This window comes from Suricata suricatta, chromosome 11 (assembly GCF_006229205.1).
Source record: "Suricata suricatta isolate VVHF042 chromosome 11, meerkat_22Aug2017_6uvM2_HiC, whole genome shotgun sequence".
NCBI lineage: Eukaryota > Metazoa > Chordata > Mammalia > Carnivora > Herpestidae > Suricata > Suricata suricatta.
This window is the reverse complement of record NC_043710.1, coordinates 39,205,343-39,221,862: the sequence shown is the minus strand read 5'-3', so window position 1 is coordinate 39,221,862 and position 16,520 is coordinate 39,205,343. Positions and strand designations below refer to the sequence as shown.

Here is a 16,520-nt window from a genome sequence, read left to right as displayed (position 1 = left end):
TGGCAAAAAATGATGACATCAACAGAAGGTAGCTCCTATTCTTTAGTTGTTATCACTCATCTTTGCCAGTTAATCACCTGTTGCCTCCCATTATCACCTGACTCTGTTTGTCTCTATTAGACTTAAACTCCTGGAGGATAGATCCCCATGTCCTCCGTGCTCCTAGCATAATACTTTGTATGCCACAAACATACAGTAACTAATTGCTGAAAAAAACAAATGCTCTTAATTGTGGATATTCTTTACATTGAAAGGTGTAATCCTCCTCAACTTTCTACATGAAAAATGAAGCTAATGTTCTTAATGCCTTAAGGCATTAAAAGACCAACAAATTTGTATCTGTGGAATGAGTAAATTTCTGCGTTGAAAAATCTGTATATAAACAAAAGGTTAATCTTCCTAACATATAAATGGAGAAAGATATACAATCCACTGAATAACAATAGACTATGAAAATGGAGTCCACAAAAGAGAAAATATGAAAGCCAATACACATAACAAACACACTCAGATTCCTTAGCAACTAGGGGCATGCAAATGAAAAAAACAAGATGCGATTTTTAGCTATCGGATTGGCAACATCGTAAAATGATTGATAATGTTCAGTTATGGGGAAGTTTGTAGGGAAAAAAGAATACTTACATACATGCTGTTCAGAGTGTGAAACAGGGAAAATAGTTGCTTAGTATCTATTTATGTTTAAACATATGTTTTCCGACCCGGCCATCCTACTTTGGGAAATCAATGCTGTAAATGTATAGGGTGTTCTTTGTAGGTTCTTTGTAGAAGTGAAGGCTGAAATCCGTCTACATCTCTGAATAACACCAGGTTTAGAGGCGTCGACCCCCCACAAAGTAAAAAAATCCATGTGTAACTTTTGACTTCCTAAAAATTCAAGTACTAATAGCCTGTTTTGACTGGAAGCTTTACTGATAAGATGAATAGTGGATTAACACATATTTTGTATGTTATATGTATTATATACTGTATTTTTACAATAAAGTAAGATAGAGAAAAGAAAATGTTAATAAGAACATAAGGAAGAGAAAGTATGTCTCAGTACTATACTATATTTATAAAAAAAAAATTGGTATGTAAGTGGGCCTGTGTAGTTCAAACCCAGGTTGTTCAAGCATTAGCTATATACATAATGAGGAAGGATATACCAACTGCTAATAATAGTTTCTCTGGTGCTGCAAGATTTGAGGGAAAATAGTCCAGGTTCTTTACCCTTTATTCCCTTTTATATTGCTAGATTTTTAAAATGAATATGAATCATTTTGTAAGTAAAAAAATTAATGTTGATTTAAAAAGTAGGCCAGCTGCTCTGTCAATTTTAACCTACATCTGCTTTTTATTGACACCCTAATAATTCTGAGCATAGTTCAACTCTTTCCTCCACAGCTTGTCTTCTTCCAGCAATAATTGCTGTGATATGATGAAAAGAATCCCAAAGTAATATTCTTATTTATGTTTTAATCTCACTACGTTTATTTTTAGCTGTGCGTGAGTATGCTTGCGTGTAGAGTGTCAGGTAGTGAGGCTGAATTCTCCAGCCAAAGCAGAACTTACCTATTGAAAAGAGCACTGTGGCTGCAGTTCTGGGTAAGACTGAGTAAGCACACTCCGCCCTGCCTATCCCACTGAATGCGGTGGGCAGAATGTAAGTAGCAGCTGTTTAAGGATTTGGAGAAGTAAATTGTAACAGGTGGGTTGTGGGGAAAGATCAAAATTCAAAAAAACCACTGAGCCAACAGCGAATTTACATTTTTTTTTCCTTTGGGGTTTCACCCCCTGTTCCCCTCATGCTTGAACTTGAACCACAGAGATGAGCCTCCGTGCAGACGGAGTACCCTGGGAGGAGCCTTCTCGTTCAGGTTCAAGGAGCAAGAGGAGGTCTCCTGGCAGCACAAGCGCCTGAAACTCTGTGGGAGGAAGACTTCCTCTTTGCACAGAGGAACTGTGGTCCCAAGTAAGCTGTTCTTAGAAGTGACACCAAAAGCATGGTACATAAAAGAAAAAAATCGACAAACAGGACTTCACCAAAATTAAAAGCATTTGCTATATAAAAGGTTTTTAAGAAATAGGAAAATAAACTACAAACTGGGAGGAAATATTTGCAAATCTCATATCTGGCAAAGGACTTGTGTCTAGAATGTATAATGTAAAGAACTCTCAAAACTTAACAGTAAGAAAACAAACAGTCCAATGGGTAAATGGGTAAAAGACAATTTACTAAAGAGAAAGTAAACAGATGACAGTAACCATATGAAAAGATACTCTGCTTTAGCCATTAAGGGACATGCAAATTAAGACCATGGTGATGTATTGCTACAGCTCTATTACACTGACCATACCGGGTGACCGTGGCATGTAGAGCAGTTGGCACTCTTATATGTTGCTAGTGGCAATGCAAAGTGGCATAGCCCATCTGGAAAATAATTTGGTATTTCTTATAATTTAATGTATACTTACCAGATGGCCAAGCAGTCTCACTCTTCGAGAAGCAAAAACATTTGTTCATACAAAAGCTTTGTACGTGAATGTTTGTAGCAGCTCTATTTATAATTGCCAAAAGCTGGAAACGACTCACATGGGTTGTTTGAAAGGAAAAACTGTGATATATTCATATAATGGAATACTCTACAGCAAGGAAAGAACTATTAATAACATAAAACCACTTGGATGAGTCTTAAAACTATTATGTTAAGTGAAAGCATCCAGTCTCAGAAGATTATATACTGTATCATTCCATATAGCATTCTGGGAAATATAAAACTCGTGAGGAAGAACATACCAGTAATTGCCAGGAGTTGAGATTGGGGGAGGGTAGGACAACAAAGAAATATCCCAGTGGAGTTTTTGGAGGTGTTGGAACCGTGTTGTATCTTGATTTTGGTGGTTGTCACACAACTCTGTACATAATATGTTAAACTTCATAGAACTACATACCAAAAAGTCAATTTTATTGTAATAAGTTAACTTAAAAAAAGAAAAGTCTATTTGCTCTTTTAGTAAACTCGTTGAGGGGTTATAGACTTATTTCAGTAAAACCATAATTTCTTAATTAAACCTTTTTTGTAACTGTTAGAGAATTGACTTAGGCATATTACTTCAAATATCTTCAATTTTTCTGTTCCTAATGTGTAGTTATCCTTTGCGAATGGTGTTTTTTGGCGGGGGGGGAGGCTATTTGTAAATATATAAAGCTGCATAGAGAGATAGGTCTGATGAATAAGGTGGGTGAAGACTGGATAACTATTGTAGAGATCAAGAAGGAATGATGAAATAGCCAGTTTCAATTTCTAGGAATGATTTGCTAGATATTTGATGTGAACCTCCCTCATTAATGTAACTAAAAATGCTGGGAATGGTATAAAATCATCTTAAGTATTTTATATATTTGATGCTATTGTAAATTTTATAAAGATTCTCTGGATCTCCTACGTATATGATCATTGTTGTCTGCAGATAAAGATGGACTTGTTTCTTTTCTAATCTGTATGCATTTTATTTCTTTACCTTTCTCTATTATTCTGTTTAAAAGGACTTCAGTACAATGTTGATTAGAAATGGGATGCCTGGCTGCTCCGTTGGTGGAGCAAGTGATTCTTGATCTTGAGGTTGTGAGGTCAAGCCTTGTATTGGACGTAGAGCCTACTTAAAAAAGAAAAAAGTGGTGCTAGTGGACATCCTTGCTTTGTTTTCAGTCTTAGAGTTAAAGCGTGCAGTCTTTTACCACAAAGTGTGTGTGGTAGCTGTAGATTTCCGGTGCCTCTTTATCAGGTTGAGGAAGTTCCGTTCTTCCCCTAGTGTGCCAGGAATTTTTGTCCAAGAGTTTTTATAATGCATGGGTGTTGAATTTTGTCAACTGCTTTATTCTACTGAAATTAGTGTACTTTTTTCCTTTATTCTGTTAATATGGTGAGTCACATTGATTTGTTTTAAAATGTTTAAGCTTGGCCGCAATATATATGTTATTTTTTACATAGTATTTACTAGGTACACTTTGCTTAATGTCTCATTTAAAGATCTTTGCATCTATGCTTATGAAGGATATTGAGTCTGTAGTTATTTTTTTGTTTTGTTTCTTATTTTGTTTTTTTACTTGTAATGTCTCTTAATTTTAGTATCAGGGTAATGCTGCTTCCTAAAATGAGCTGGGAAGCATTTCCTATCATTTCTGAAGGAGTTGGTATCATTTCTTCCTTAAGTATTTTGATAGTGTTCACCAGTTAAAAGTTATATGGACCTGGGGTTCTTTTTTTTTTTTTTTAATGGGAAGATTGATTGATTTTTAGGGATCGAGAGACAGCATGTGCGTCTGTGTACAAGCAGGGGAGAGTGGCAGAAGGAGTGAGAGACAGAGAGAGAGAATGAGAGAGAATCTTAGGATCTGTGCTCAGCGTTGAGCCCAATGGGGTACTCGATCCTATGACTCTGGGTCATGACCTGAGTTGGAATCAAGAATTGGATGCTCAACCAGCCGAGCCACCCAGGCACCCCTAATGGGAAATTTTAAAATTATGAATTCAATTTCTTTAATAGCTAGAGTGCTGCTCATTTCTTTTTAAGCCCATTTTGATAACTTGTGTCTTTTGAGGTATTTGTGCATTCCATCTAGGTTTTTGAATTTCTTGACAGAAAGATGTTCTCAGTATTGCCTTATTCACTTTTTAATTTTTTTTTAATGTTTATTCATTTTTGAGAGACAGAGCATGAGGGGGGGAAGGGCAGAGAGAGAGGGAGACACAGAATCCGAAGCAGGCTCCAGGCTCTGAGCTAGCTGTCAGAACAGAGCCCGACGTGGGGCTCGAACCCATGAACTGCGAGATCATGACCTGAGCTGAAGCCGGATGCTTACCCGACTGAGCCACCCAGGCGCCCCTAATTTTTTTAATGTTTATTTTTGAGAGAGAGAGAGAGAGAGAGAGAGAGAGAGAGAGAGAGAGAGAGAGAATGTGAGTGGGGGAAGGGGCAGAGAGAGAGAGGGGGACACATTATTTGAAGCAGGCTCCAAGCTCCACGCCGTCAGCACAGAGTTGGACGTGGGGCTCAGACTCACAAACTGTGAGATCATGACCTGCACTGCCCTGCCTTATTACCTTTTTAATGTTCATAGAATCTTGTATTGGTGTCTCCTTTTTAAGCCTATTTGTCATTGACATCTTTTTTTTCTGGATCCATTTGACTAGAGTTTGTTAATTTTATTAATTTAGTCCTTCCAAAGAATGAGTTTTTGTTTTGAGTGATTTTCTGCATTGTTTTCCATATTTTATGGATTTCTTCTACCTTTACTGTTTTCTTCATTCTGTCTACTTTGAATTTAATTTTCTTTCTCTAGATTCTTAAGGTGAAAACTTAGATCATTTATTTTAGACTCTTTTTGCCTGTTTGGCATTTAAAACTAAAAATTCACTCTGAACACTGCTTAGGCTCCATCCTACACATTTTGCTGTTTTCTTTTCCGTTCAGTTCAAAGTATTTTTCAATTATTCTTTGTTTTCTTCTGTGACCTATAGGTTATTTAGAAATGTGGTGTTCAGTTTCCAAATGAATTTTCCACATACCCTTTGGTTATTGATTTCTAATTTAATTCTGTAGTGAGAGAACAGACTTTGTTTGCACTCAGTCCATTTAACTTGGTTGAGACATGTTTTATGGCTCAGTATATTTTCTGTCTTGGTATTCTATGTGCACTTGGAAAACACTTTGTTCTATTGTTGGGTGGAGCTTTATGAAAATGTATTGGATCAAGTTGGTGGATAGTGTTACGTCTTCTCTATCCTTTTCCATATCCAATAGGATTTTCTGTTTACTCCTTCATAGTTATTGGAAAAAGTATTTGAAATATCCAAACGCAATTGTGAAAATTTCTGTTTTTCAGTTCCATCAGTTTTTACTTCATGAATTTTAAAGTTTTTCATAGGTGCACACACATTTGTGATTGTTATGTCTTCTTGATGAATTGGCTTCTTTCGTTAATATTATATGTCCGTCATCTCTGTTAGTATTTCTGGTCTCCTTTGTCTTCTATAAACGTAGCTGCTACATTCCTCATGCTTACTGTTTCTGCATAGCATGTCTTTTTCTGTTGTTTTACTTTTAACCTATGTATATTTTTATATTTAAAGCAGTTTTATTGTAGCCAGCTTATAGTTGTAGTATTTTTGTTTGTGTTTTAAAATCCAATGTAACAATCCCTTGTCCTTTTTTATTTAGACCATTTGCACTTAACCTGATTATTAATATGGTGGTTAGATTGGAATATATTATCCCTTATGTTTTTCTTCTCTGTTCTTCATTTTTTCCCCTGCTTTTCCAAAAAATATTAATTTGATGTCTTTTACGTATTTTATTTTATCTCTGCTCTTGGCTTATTACTTAGACCTCTTCATTTAAAGGTTGCTCTTGGGTTAGCATTATACATTTTAAGTTATCACTGCCTACCTGCAAATACTACTGTAGTATCTCCTATAACTGTTATAAGGTCTTTTACACGTGTGCTTATAAGGACACTTCTGTTTCTTGGCTGTCATCAGAAATTTAAAAATTGAGGAAAAGTCTGTTATGTTTACCCACGTAATTCTACATATTTACCCCTGTGGTCTGGCATTCTTTTCCTTTGTATTGATTCAGATTGCCATCTGGTATTATATTCATTTAAGCCTGAAGAACTTCCTTTATCATTTCTTAGAATATAAGTGTACTGGCAATTTTCTCATCTTTTGCTTGTCTGAAAAAGTATGTATTTCACCCCCATTTTTGAAGAATATGTTTGCTGTTGGGTTCAGGTTTGTAATTCTTTCATTCAGCTCTTGAAAACTGTTGTGTTTGCATTCTGGCTTGCACTTACTGATAAGAGGTTTGAATTCATTCATATCTTTGCTTTTTATTTTTAATTTTTTTCATGTTTTTATTTTTAAATTTATGATAGTTTATTGTCAAATTGGTTTCCATATAACACCCAGTGCCTCTCCCCACAAGTGCCCCCCTCCATGACCATGATCCCCTTTCTCCCCTCTCCCTCCAGTCCTTGGTTCGTTCTCAGTATTCAATAGTCTCTCATGATTTGTGTCCCTCGCTCTCCCCAACTTTCTTTCCCCCTTCCCCTCCCCATGGTCCTCTGTTAGGTTTGTCCTGTTAGACCTGTGAGTGCAAACATATGGTTTCTGTCCTTCTCTGCCCGATTTATTTCACTTAGCATAACACCCTCGAGGTCCATCCACTTTTCTACAAATGGCCAGATTTCATCCTTTCTCATTGCCATGTAATACTCCAGTGTGTGTGTGTGTGTGTGTGTGTGTGTGTGTGTGTGTGTGTGTGTGTGTGTATGTGTGTATATACATACCACATCTTCTTGATCCGTTCATCAGGTGATGGGCATTTAGGTCTTTAATTTTTTTTAACACAATATGTCTTTTTCCTTAGGCTGCTCTCAAGATTATCTCTTTCCACATTGGTTTTTGGTGATTTGATGATAATATACCTTCGAGCACAGTTTTGAGGTTTATTTTACTTGGTTTATTGAGGTTTTAGAGTTGTGGGATAATAATTTCACCAAATTTGGAAGATTTGGGTATATTATTTAGTCAGATATTTAAAAATATTTTCTCCACTTCTCCTAAGACCCCAGTTATACCTATTGAAGAACTTGTTTTGTTGGGAGGGTAGGGTGTATCCTTAGGGCGTGTCCCCCACAACTCCCCAAATCTGAGAGCTGATGACCTTCTATGTCAGTAGCCATAACCCTCCACCTACTGCAGGTAAGAAGGTCCATTGGTGCCTTTGTAGATTACTGTTGTTTAATGACAAAATATAGAATTGGGAATTTTCTGATACTCATCTCAGTGAATAAAGATAAAAATCTTCCCTAGGCTATACCTGTAAGACTCAATGAAATTCTAATTTGATAATACAGATACTGTTGGTGGTAGTATATGGTTTATTATGTAATTGAACGTGACAATAATTCTCCTACTATGCTTTGTCAAATTACTCTTATGTTTCAGTGCAGGAATCACAGCCATGGCCCCCACCCTCCAGGATTTGGTCGACATGGAGTCTGTGCATATGAAAGCAAAGACCTTGCCAAGGCGAGAGAAGCTCTTCCTCTTATAGAGGACTCTAGTAACTGTGACATTGTAAAAGCAACTCAGTAAGTTTTCCCAGTGCTTCATCCTATCCTGTGTTCCGCTGAATTGTGATAATGTTTGTGCGGTTAATGGTACCCCAGTGTTTACCTTCCTCTAAATAGAAATAAGTAGGGCATGCCCCCCACAACCAAATTTGGAAGATTTGGGTGTATTATTTAGTCAGATATTTAGCATATCTGGGTGGTCCAGTCAGTTAAGCATCCTTGGCTCAAGTCATGATCTCGCGGTTCATGGCTTCGAGCCTCATGTCGGGCTCTGTGCTGACAGTATGGAGCCTGCTTGGGATTCTCTCTCACTCCCTTTCTCTCTGCTCCTCTCCAGCTCACACACGCATGTGTGTGCACGTGCACTCTCTTTCTCTCGCTCTCTCTAAATAAACTTTAAAAAAACCACATTAAGAAAAGAAATAAGTCTCAAAAAAAGTGCTAGATGGTTTGTTAGGAACTTAATAGTTTCTGTCAGAAAAAAATAAAGCTAGAGGTGCCTGGATGGTTCAGTCGGTTAAGCATCCAGCTTCGGCTCAGGTCATGATCTCATGGTTTGTGGGTTCGAGCCCTGCGTCTGGCTCTGTGCTGACAGCTAGCTCAGAGCCTGGAGCCTGTCTTCAGATTCTGTGTCTCCCTCTCTCTGCCCCTCCCCTGCTCACGCGGTCTCTGTCTCTCAACCATAAAAATAAATAAATAAATAAATAAATAAATAAATAATTAAATAAAACATTAGAAAGAAATAAAGCTAACAAATGATTTAAAAAATTTTTGTAGTATTAAAAAGATATATTTCTTATTCTGATAGTCATTTAAATAACCCTCTTAAATATCTCTCAAGTCCCTTCCTCCGTTTCCATTCTTATTGCCTCTCTTGTTTAGGTTCTCATTACCTCTCACCTGATTTTATGTACAAGAGTCACCCTCTTCTGATTAACCTCCATACCACCAGAAATGGGATCCTTCTTAAAACTCGAAGTGTGTCCGCTTTCCTCTTTTAAATCTTCAGTGGCTTCTCTTTGAACTTAAGCTGCATAGCACGGCGGGGAAGTCCCCTGCAGTCTTTGCCTGCCTCTTCCAGCCTCATCTCTTGCCGTTCCCTTTTTTTATGCTCTATGTTTCTTCTGCGCTAAATTGCTTATGTTTCTCTGAACATCCGTGCAGTTTCACATCCCTGGTTTTTGTACATGCTGTTTTCTCTGCCTGAAATGCCCTTCCTTCAGCCTATAAAACGGCTCATGTGTCATGCTTCATCTCCTTTAGGAAAGGCTAGTTATTCCTGTCTTTGCTAGAATTATACCATGTCCACATCTTCTTGTTGAATTTATCCCATTCCAAGTTTGCTGTTAGTCTCTCTCCCTTATTCAGGTATGATTATACTCAGGGACGAGCATCATATGTTCCTGGCATATAGGAAATGATAAAATGAAATTTATTTTTTTTATTTTTAAAATAAATTTTTTTTTTTAAATTTTTGAGAGAGAGATGAGACAGTGTGAGCAGGAGAGGGTCAGAGAGAGAGGGAGACACAGAATCTGAAGACAGGCTCCAGGCTCTGAGCTGTCAGCACAGAGCCCGACGTGGGGCTCGACCCTACGAACCACGAGATCATGACCTGAGCCGAAGCCGGACACTAAACCGACTAAGCCACCCAGACACCCCAAAATGAAATTTATTGAAAGGAGGGCGAATGTGAATGTTGAAGTTTAGTTAAGAAAATCAAGTTCGGCTCCACGTGGATCCATCTGATCAGTTAGTAAATAAAGTTTACTTTTATTGTTTGGCTTAACAGTATGTCCTCTTTGTGTTTATCCTTGTTAATTATTGTATCTGTGTCGACTGAAAGATTGGATAAAGCCATGGTAAAAGGAATACATTTTAGTATTTGAAATTAATGGTATCAATTCTGCCTTTTTTCTTTTTATTTTCAGGTACGGGATCTTTGAACGTTGTAAAGAGTTGGTAGAAGCAGGATATGATGTCAGGCAACCGGACAAAGAAAATGTGTCGCTTCTTCACTGGGCTGCTATTAACAACAGGCTGGATCTTGTAAAGTAAGATGGGCCATGCGTGTGTTATCAAGTGTGTATTTTCTATTCTAGACCCCTTTTCTTTTGTCTTTTTCTTTCAGTACAAATATGAATGTTGAACCATCTGTAATCTTTTATTGTGAATGAATACCCGAAATCTTGAGCTGCACACATTGGTTATTACAGTGTTGCAAAGGGCCTTGTGGTCATCTAGTTCAGGACTCTCACTGGCCCAAAAAGGAAAATTAGAGATTAAGCCATGGAGAACCATTGTAAAAATAAAGTTCAGGCAATGAAATTGAATATTTTTGTTTGTGTTTTTTCTTTTCTAAGTAACCTCTAGGCCCAACGTGGGGCTTGAATTCACAACCCCAAGATCAAGAGTTGCATGCTTTACCAACTGAGCCAGCCAGGTGCCCTGAACGGGTTTTGAAAAGGAAAAGCATAACCTAAACTGTCTCAGGATAGAACCGAAAGTTTCATCCAAGTTTAGAAAAAACATGGAGCTATTTTACTTTGTAAAAATCCCAGCAAGAATGGATGGGTAGGAGAATGATTTAACCGTTTTTTAGATTAAATATGGAATACACTTTTAAGTAGACATGTTTTGGATTGTATAAAATGTTTTCCCTTCATAAAGCACTACTGCCTCATTTTTGTTTCTATTTGTTTATTTTATACCTTAGCATGTAAATTATATGTGATTTTGTGAATGTGTATGTATTTTGTATTATATATATTTAAAATCCTTGGGACTTAAGAAAATAAAAATGTACTAAAGTTTAAAATATACTTAAAAAACCCGTACTTTATACTCACAGGCAAACACCTTTCCTGTGGAAATAAACTAGTATATTATTTAGATAATACGATATATGAAGCACAACTTTAGCATAATGAGACCACTTTCTATAAACCACAGAAGAGGAGTCTCTTTATCTTATAAGTTCACTTGATACAGTGTATCACATCTGTGACCGCGAAATAGGAAGCCGTGTACTCAGAATATCTAACTTGAAAAGGATATTGAATTAATTAAGTTTTTGCTACTTACTTTTAGAATTTAGTCCCACAGAGTAATTAATTCTCAACTGTTAACAGTGACATAATTCCATCTTTCTTCTTGCAGGTTAGGTAGACGATCTGTGTGATCCTAAGTGTTTTGAATATAAACCATTTTAAGAGTGCTGGGTGATTAGAGTATGTGGAGAGTAGTTATCATGCGTTTGGTATGTAAGTTATGGTGGAAAGCTCATGACAGCAGGAGTAATTACTGATATGCTAAGAATATTTCACCAGGGACCTGTTTGATGCCATTGTGTGAATCTCAGACTTCTGTACATCTGAGTGTTTTTAGGGAGGGTTATTATTATATTTTCTGTTGTCATATATTTGTAATGAAAAAAATTAATGTTCTGTTTCTCAGTATGAATTTTAAGTTTTAAATCTTATTTTCATTTATGTCTGCTTTTAATAGGTTTTATATTTCAAAAGGTGCTGTGGTAGATCAGTTGGGTGGAGATTTAAATTCAACTCCTCTTCACTGGGCCATCAGGTAAAGATTTCTTTGAGCACTGAAGTTGCTGTTCAGCGACAAAGTGACAGCAGTTCATTTTCTGACTCTTGTAGACAGCACGTTCTGGCAGAATTTTCTGTGATGATGGAAATGTTCTATTTTGTGCTATCCAATATTGTGGCTACTAGCCACATGTGAAATGTGAAATATGGGTAATAGCAACAAAGGAAATGAATTTTTAATTTTACTTAATTTTAACGAATTTGAATTTAAATAGCCACATGTGGCTAGTAACTACCATATTGGAAAACTGCTATTATAGACCGTAAGAAAGTCTTTCTATCCTTTTTTTCCTTTCTTAAAATATATATATATGAGAGAGAGAGAGTGAGTGAGTTTTGGGACAATATATTTTTGTATTTAATTTAGGGTCCCACTATGATGCTAAAACTGAAATATGTGTATAATACTTTCTTATAATCAAAATAAGTATCTTTTGAGGCTGATCACATGGATAAAGTGATATTTCAGTGAACTGTAAACTTAGTTCTTTTTTCTAGAATATATTGGCCTTTTGAAGCTGAAATTAATATGTGCCTATCTTGATACTTAACAATTTCTTCATGTGTCATTTCTTTTTAAAGTTTTATTTATTGGGTGAGAGAGAGAGAAAGAACAGGGGAGGGGCAGGAAGAGAAACTGAATCCCAAGCAGGCTGGGCGCTGACAGCTCTGAGCCCCATACAGGGTCCAAACTCACAAAACCCAAGAACGTGACCTGAGCCAAAATCAAGAGTCTGATGCTTAACCACTGAGCCACCCATGTGCTCCTCTTCATCTGTCATTTTAATCCCAGTCTCTGCTTGGTGGGGTTGACATGAACCCAAAACTGAAATGAATAGTTGTTTATTTAAGAAAAGAGTGGACTCTTTTTTCCAGAGACAAGAATTTTGAAGACTCTAAGGTTAATTAACTCAAGAGCAAGTAGGGTACAGTGCTTTACATGGAAAATGAGCCGTATTCAGATGTAAAAGTGTAGTTCCTAAGAATGATATTATCATAGTGTACCTGCAGTCTGAATGTTGTACTTCAGCATACCGTCTGGCTCATGATTATTTCTTGTTTTTCAAATAACAACAGCGAAGTGTACGTGGTTTTAAAGTTTTCATTTTCAGGGACACCTGGGTGGCTCAGTTAAGTGTCTGACTTCGGCTTAGGTTATGATCTCACAGTTCGTGAGTTCGAGTCCTGCATTGGGCTCTGTGCTGACAGCTTGGAGCCTGGAGCCTGCCTCAGATTCTGTGTCTCCCTCTCTCTCTCTCTGCCCCTCCCCTTCTCGCACTATCTCTGTCTCTCTCAAAAATAAACAGTTAACATTTTTTTTAAGTTTTCATTTTTAACATTAGTCATGTATAATTATTATTAAATGTATTATTTATATGTTGTAGCCACATAAAGTTTATAATAGATTGGGAGGTAATTAGGTGTATTACCTGCATTCAAGAAGGACAGTCCAGAAAGCCCTAAGTTTGGAGGGTCAAAGTGAAATACATTTGGACAATCTCCAGCGTTTTAAAAGTCTGTTAGGAAATACTCTTTGTATTGAACCAAAATCTCTCACGTCTTAAAGTTTGTTTTTTTTTTAAATATTTATTTATTTATTTATTTAGGAGAGAGAGAGAGAGAGAGAGAGAGAATGTGTGTGTGTGTGTGTGTGTGTGTGTGTGCGCGCGTGTGTGCGTGTGTGCGAGTGCGCGCATGTGCGCATTAGCAGGGGAGGGGCAGAGAGAGAGGGAGACACAGAATCAAAAGCAGGCTCCAGGGTCCAAGTTGTCAGCACAGAGCCAGATGTGGGGCTTGAACCCACAAACCACAAGATCATGACCTGAGCTGAAGTCGGACACTTAACCAACTGAGCCAGCTAGGCACCCCCAAAATCTCTCATGGCTTAAGGATATTAGTTTCTTCCTGAATGTTTTTTCTTTTCCTGCATGTTATAGAAAGCAGTGTAACTGTTACTCTCTATTTACAGACAAGGGCATTTGCCTATGGTCATATTATTACTCCAGTATGGAGCAGACCCCACCCTCATTGATGGGGAGGGATTCAGCAGCATCCACCTGGCAGTATTATTTCAACACATGCCTATTATAGCATATCTCATCTCAAAAGGACAGGTACGTTTTGAAGCATATCTTATACTCCAGCTATTGTGAATCTGAAGAGATTGGGAGGATGATTAGTAGTAGTCTGTCCTCAATTTTAGAGCATATGTTATAGATATCAAATACTCAAATATCAGCCTCAGTAAGTCTAGCTACTGAATACTGCTTTTCCAGCATCATTGGAGCCAAAAGGACAGGTCATTTAGCTCAGTAACATATAATGGATGTTTTTGGAACCCGTAAGCCTGTAATACATTTTGTTATGATCTCAGTAATTTGTAGAGTTTTTCAAAAACATGACTTCAAAAGCCTGTATTTTCCTTCTGGGTGAATGTAGAAATGGTAGTCAGATCACTACATTAACCCGTCATTTGTTTTCATTACTTAAGTCCAAATGGGAGACCAATTTGAATGTGTGCTTCTTATTGTTCTGTAAAGTGATTCCATGAAAAATGACTTGCCTTAAGAGGCATCCATTTATGGCACAAGTTAAATTATAGGGTATTGGCAGTGGGAGTTCCTGTCAGCTGTACTAAGGGCCTGGGTTATACTTTCTGGTGGCAAGTGGTTATGTATCAGCCGACTCGCCTGTAACAGGCGTGGAAACATGTTTGCACAAATGCTGTTGGAATGATTGTGTTCTTTTTAAATAAGCACTTTCTCTCAGACTTAGCCAACTGAAGTAGAATAATTATAACCTCCTGGGTCTCGTTTTGGGAAGACGTATAAGGAGGAGCCCTGTTTGCTTCTCTTTGGGCTCTTTCCCAAGTTGTATTCCTCCCAGGCCCAAAAGACACTTCGGTAACTGAAACTCTTTCTTTGATTTGGTTGGAACCATTATTGTGCACCTCAGACCTGGGCCCATTTTATTAAAAGGGACATATCCTTATGGAGATATGGTTTGCCATTTTCTCCTATATATTGTAGAAAATAGAAAAGAATTTTTCATGTTTTAGTCTTTAAAACATAAGTCCAAATTCACAATGAGTTGCGTCAGAAAAGAGAGATTTCACTGTTGCCATGTTTACGTGGAGACGGAGTGGCTTTGTGTAAGACATGATAGTTTGAATTATTGTGTCAGTTAAGGTCTAAACTAGGTGACTCCTAAGGTCTCTACAGTCTCTTATATCTGAGGGTGATTATCAGCCTTTTCCTTTTTCCCTTAGCTTTTTCCCATTCACATCATACAGCACGTTAAGCCATATATTCAGATTTTTCCTTTAAGGTCGCTTCTCGGCCTTTTGGCTAAGTTCAAGTGTAGATTTTTCCTTTAAGAGTGTTTTGTAGAAATCAGTGGATTTTTGCTTTTTGGATGAGAAGTAGAACACTGCTTTGTTCAAACGATATTTGAACCCTTCTTGTAAACTCAGTGGTAATGTTGAATGTGTTCCTATTAAGAGAGAATTTTGGCTGTGTTTACAGTTAGGCTGACTGACTCGTCTTTTTTGAACAGAGTGTGAATATGACAGATTTGAATGGGCAGACACCGCTCATGTTATCCGCTCACAAAGTTCTTGGGTAAGTAAGTTTAACTGATTGTCTTATTCGGATTCTTGGTTCTGACCATTTCTTTTTTGTGTGTATAGTTTTAAGTAGCTTAGTCTCTTTTGAGATGACACTACATTCTGAAGAATAAAGTAAGATTTTCCACTTTGTGACTGTGATATGAATGTTTAATATAGTTGTGGTTAGAAAAACACCACTGAAATGAATTTTCTCTTTCCTCATAGCTTTTGGGAACAACTTGAAAACTGCTGATAAGAAAAAAATTTCATTGTAGACCAGGTGGAGATTCCACAGCATGTACTTAACATGCCATATTTTTCAGTTTGCATTTTTTAAAAAAGTGGCTACAAGTTTAAATGTTCTCACAAGTTGAAATTGAGATGATAAAATCTTGCCAGACAATGTCCAGAGGTTCTCTGACATTGTTGACTGCTCTGGAAATATTAATTTTAACTGATCTATTATAAATATGGCCTGTTTATATGTTTCTATCAGGTACTTCCTTATTTACATTTTTCTATAAACACAGGTGATTAATGACCACCAGGTAGTCTAAATTCTGGTGTTCTGTTCAAATACTTGCTACAGTTTTGCCTTTACGAATGTGTGTTGTACTTAATTTCTGATTCTGCTTTTACTTAGGACTTCTCTCCTAAAATCCGAGTTAGTTGTGATGCCCTTTCCTTTTTGTTCATGGAGTGCTGGGGCTGAGGGTTGAATTTTGTTAAAAAGCATTTTGTCTTTTTCACTGACCACTCTGAAGTCAAATAATAGTGTTTAAAGATTTGATAGAGTAAGTAAAGTAGAATACTGCTTTATTTAAAGGATCTTTTGAGTAGTCATGAAGGAAGGGAAGGTATTGATGGCCAAGTAAAAATATTGTATTGAATTCTGCCTTTTGGTCCATAGGTTTCTAAGATAAATAAATATTTTAGGACATTATTTATGCTTGCTTTATTTAATAATCGGTTAAAGGAAGCATGGAAATTCAGCTTTGGTTTATCTCCTCAAACATAATGTTTGTTTAATTAGATAAATAACATAGCATTGGCCCATGTTAAATTCACAGTAAAAAAAAATGTTAAGCAATACCATAACAACATGAAAGTAAAAGTTTGAAAAACAAAAGCATTTATTCCAGTGTATTGATGTTGAAATTATAGT

At 36.9% G+C, this 16,520-nt stretch overlaps 1 protein-coding gene across 2 annotated transcripts in view; it reads left to right on the top strand.

Annotated features, from left to right (window-relative positions):
• Window positions 1-16,520, top strand: part of ZDHHC13 (zinc finger DHHC-type containing 13) — a 49,625-nt gene that overhangs the window by 6,157 nt on the left and 26,948 nt on the right. The window contains exons 2-6 of one of the 2 annotated variants that reach the window (XM_029956499.1): window positions 8,018-8,158; window positions 10,072-10,194; window positions 11,648-11,725; window positions 13,718-13,862; window positions 15,304-15,368. In XM_029956499.1, coding sequence (XP_029812359.1) covers window positions 13,734-13,862; window positions 15,304-15,368 — 194 coding nt within the window. In that variant the 5' untranslated portion in view covers window positions 8,018-8,158; window positions 10,072-10,194; window positions 11,648-11,725; window positions 13,718-13,733. Of the gene's footprint in view, window positions 1-8,012; window positions 8,159-10,071; window positions 10,195-11,647; window positions 11,726-13,717; window positions 13,863-15,303; window positions 15,369-16,520 lie in introns of both variants that reach the window. The other variant, XM_029956498.1, reaches the window with a different exon arrangement.